This window comes from Fukomys damarensis, unplaced genomic scaffold (genome assembly GCF_012274545.1).
Source record: "Fukomys damarensis isolate Sample0158 unplaced genomic scaffold, DMR_v1.0_HiC HiC_scaffold_37, whole genome shotgun sequence".
NCBI classification, from domain to species: Eukaryota; Metazoa; Chordata; class Mammalia; order Rodentia; family Bathyergidae; genus Fukomys; species Fukomys damarensis.
The window spans coordinates 28,080,411-28,084,153 of record NW_022900949.1 but is presented as its reverse complement, the minus strand read 5'-3'; the positions used below and the strand labels follow the sequence as shown (position 1 = coordinate 28,084,153).

Here is a 3,743-nt window from a genome sequence, read left to right as displayed (position 1 = left end):
TTATTTTATTTTATTTTCAGCTTTAATTGAGTTTATTGGTACATTTTAGGGATACAGTACAGTTACATTCATTGTTGGGATCTTGTACCTCTACATGACAAGTCTTGATTCTCATTTTTTCCCCTTACAGAGCTAAATCCCCCACCCAACTAAATCACATAAAATTTACAGGATTATGATTTTGAACAAGTTGCTCCAATAATATGCTTTGTGATTTACTTTCTTCTTTTTTTTCAGCTTTAATTGAGTTTATTGGTACATTTTAGGGTTGCAGTACAGTTACATTCATTGTTGGGATCTTGTACCTTTACATAACAGGTCCTGATTCTCATTTTTTCCCTTTACCCCTGCCCTCCCTTCACCCCCCTCCCCATCTACAAACTTTATTTCCATCTTTTCATTATCTCACATGAGAACATTTTATTTTTATTTTATTCTTTTATGTACTTTAGGAGACCGATTGATTGATTGAATGATTGATTTGACTCTATGATGTACTTTTTAAAAAAAATATAAGCCTCTTGTCTAGGTTGCACAGCCAGGAAGGGGTACAGTTAGGATTCACAGCCTAAACTGAGATGCTGGAACCCATCTCTGAACCCTAGCACACTGCCTCCTACCAGTGCTTTCTTAGTATCAGTAAGTACTTCTGTCATTTGCTAGCAAGTTACAAAATTTTCATGAAAATACCTGGTTTAAAAATATCCAAGGGGGGCCGGGGATTTAGCTCAGTGGTTCAGTGGCCTCCTTGCAAGCGCAAGGACCTGAGTTCAATCCTGGTACCAAAAAAAAAAAAAAAAAAAAAAGAGCCAAAGGCTGGGAGCTTCGAGAATGTGCTGTCTCCAGAAGAGGGCTCTGTGCCCCTCTGCCTGCCATCTTAACTCCTTCACACTAAGACTGTGGCTTGGCCAAACGAGGTCAGTGACCCTGAGCCAGGAAACACAAACTAAGATTTCCAACGGACAAATTAACTTAAGGAAAAGGCATTAGGATAGCTAGAGAGGTGGGGGTAAAGGGAAAGCATGAAAACAGTTTCATTAGCCAACTTGGTCAATGGGCAGGTGCAGGAAGTGGCAGCTAAACCCAGCCAGAATCTATAAATATACTTCAGTATCAGTGTTCAAAACCCACTAAATAAATGAGTGAATTAGAAAAGTTGGCATCGTGCAAGCCTCTTCATGCAAACCCTTCGTTCTGGGCTTGCTTCCTATGGACTCTTACGTGATGTGGCTATGTTATTTACCTAGAACAGGCTCCAGCTTCCCCACCAGTCAAATGGACAGATCACTTTTCTTGGCTTCTTCACAAAGCTGTAAGACGTAAGTAAATCAAGGAGTGTGCTTTGAAAAGGCAAAGCTTTTTGTAATATGAGAGATTATTGTTAATGTCACTGCAGTTTATCTCACAGAAGAAAGTTGTTTTGAGACAATGATAAGAGAAAGTATCAGGAAAGTATTTCTGATAGCAACCTAGACATACTTCAACCAAGGAAAGAAAGCGACCTCATGGGTCCTTTACTCCAGTTCCTCCTTTTCATAATCATGGACAAAGACCCACAGAGTCCAACATGTGCAAAGCGGTGATAGTGCCGTGCATAGATGGGGTGGTACCAAAGGGATGGCATATGCCACAGGCCCCTGCCCGAAGAGCTTGCTGAGCTGTGAATGTTGACCTGGAAGCAAGTTGATGTGAGGGTTAGTAAGGAATTGGAGCAGAGGTGGGGGGATGGACTTCAGTGATTCAGCTCCAGCTGAGTGCCTCAGAGGAGCAATTTCAGAGTGGCCAGGGACTTGGATAGGATAAATGACAACTTCCTAGAACGGGCTGTTCCAGAATCCATAGAGAAAAGGAAATAGCCTGGCCTCATCCCGGTTGAGTTGACAGGAACCAGGGTAGGAAGTATTTGTAGTGGGACGATTAGTGCTCGTAACATCATCAAGTTCTTTTTGACTAGAAGAAGGAAATTAGAAAAAAACTTCAGTGCAACACACATGGCAAGTCAGTTTTCATAGTATGGGAAAGAGGATGGAAAGGATAAATCAGTAGAGGGCGTAGGACTCAAGAGTCCTAGAGCCTGGTGTGAGTAGTGGCTCTGTCACTGACTTGCTGAATGGCCTTGCCATTCCTCCTCTCAGTCTTGGCTTCCTTGTTTCTAAAATGAAGACCCATCTCCCTATCTTCTAAGCTGTCAAGACAGTTCAATGTCCTTTAAAGCAACTAGTGTCTCATTTCTAGACCTGATGCCCAGTAAATATTGGTTTATTCATTTATTTTGGAAAGAGATTCCCAGAAAACCTCCAAGAAAATATGCCAGTTGGAAGTTTCAAGTGCTGGAAAGACTCAGCTGACGGGGACAGTGTAGAAAGGCCCTTTTTACGAGTGCCAAACCAGCCTAAGTGTGCAGAGATGATATTGTCTGTGAGAGGGGGGAGTGTGCTAAAGGCAAAGTAAGAATGAATTTAAATACAGACACAAACATAGACTGCTAACCAGGGATCGTGATGTCACTAGTGTGGTGATGTATGGTTCCTCTAGGTTCACAACGCATTGTGAGGATACTGGGTCTATCACTCAGCTTGACTCATTTTTGTGACTGCTCATAAGCACAGGAGTCAAGCTTTCTTCAGTTTCTTCCTCTCTTTGTATTGCTATGAAGAGGTAAATGTTAACAGCAATTTTTAAAAATTAAAAATCCAAGGGTGGAAAGCAGCTGGAATATCAGAGTGAAGCATGAGTCAGGAAATAAGGAAACCCCGAGATGTAGATTGACCTCGTCTTCCCTAGAATAACACTGAAGAAGTTCCCACTGCTAGACTTTTTTTTGGCAGCCAAACAAGGAGTCTTATAAAATTACAGAGGCAGAATGAGAAAGGACCCTTAATATTATTTTGCAGGCGGATAAACTGGGGCTAGAAGAGAGGACGTGGCTTGCTTGGTGTCTTAGGGTGGGGTGGTCACAGAGTGAGTGTGAGAACTCTCCTGGCTCTCGGGCTGGGGTTCTGTCTGCTGTTGTCCTCTTCTTCATCTCACTCTAAATGCTTGTACAAAATTAATTTGTGTGGGTTTTTCCCTTTCTTCAGGGCCAAGTGCTTTCGGGGCAAAAAAGTCCTTGGAGATTATGACATCAAAGTGGAACAGGTAAGCAGCCTGGAGCCTCCAGTTGCATCTGCGTCATCGCCACTCCCTCTGGCACCCCCGAGTGGACTGTCTAGTTCAGCTGCGTGGAGTGTAGTGTCCTCCTGCTTCTGGGCTCTCCATCAGCCCCCGTCCCCCTTTCCCTAGGGCTCTTTTGACGCCAGGCATAGGTCTTGGAGGCCACTGCTTTTCGTTTCCTTGATGTCCTTTCACAGTTCCCATGTTGGTACAGAGATGAGCAGTGTGGCTTTCAGAGCTCTTACATTGCAGGGTTCCCAGCTGAGGAAGACCACAGAGGAGTGGCCGCCTCGGACAAGACCGCACTGCCACACCTGGTGGGCGACTCTGGAGATGCCTGTCCGGGGCCTGCGGCTGCACTCCAGAGGGAGCTTAGAAAGCACACCTTGTGTGTACCCTCTTTACCTTCCTCTGTCCCTTGCTTTATAATAGATTAGGTCCATTTGGGGAGGTGATGTCCAGTTTAAAATGTATATATATATAAATTTTTTCTTTTTAGTAGACGTTACTCCTCATTCACTGCACAGTGTGTTATGATTTACAAGTAGCTTCTTCTTATTCTGTTCTTTTTGTTTAATTTTTTTTTTTTT

General features: G+C 43.4%; 1 protein-coding gene across 1 annotated transcript in view; it reads left to right on the top strand.

Annotated features, from left to right (window-relative positions):
• The first annotated feature begins 1,260 nt into the window (after nt 1–1,260).
• The window catches only part of Syn2 (synapsin II), a 48,837-nt gene continuing 46,354 nt past the window's right edge, over nt 1,261–3,743 (top strand). The window contains exons 1-2 of the mRNA XM_019208605.1: nt 1,261–1,319; nt 3,081–3,138. Of these exons, the coding sequence (XP_019064150.1) occupies nt 1,276–1,319; nt 3,081–3,138 (102 nt within the window). The 5' untranslated portion in view covers nt 1,261–1,275. The remainder of the gene's footprint in view (nt 1,320–3,080; nt 3,139–3,743) is intronic.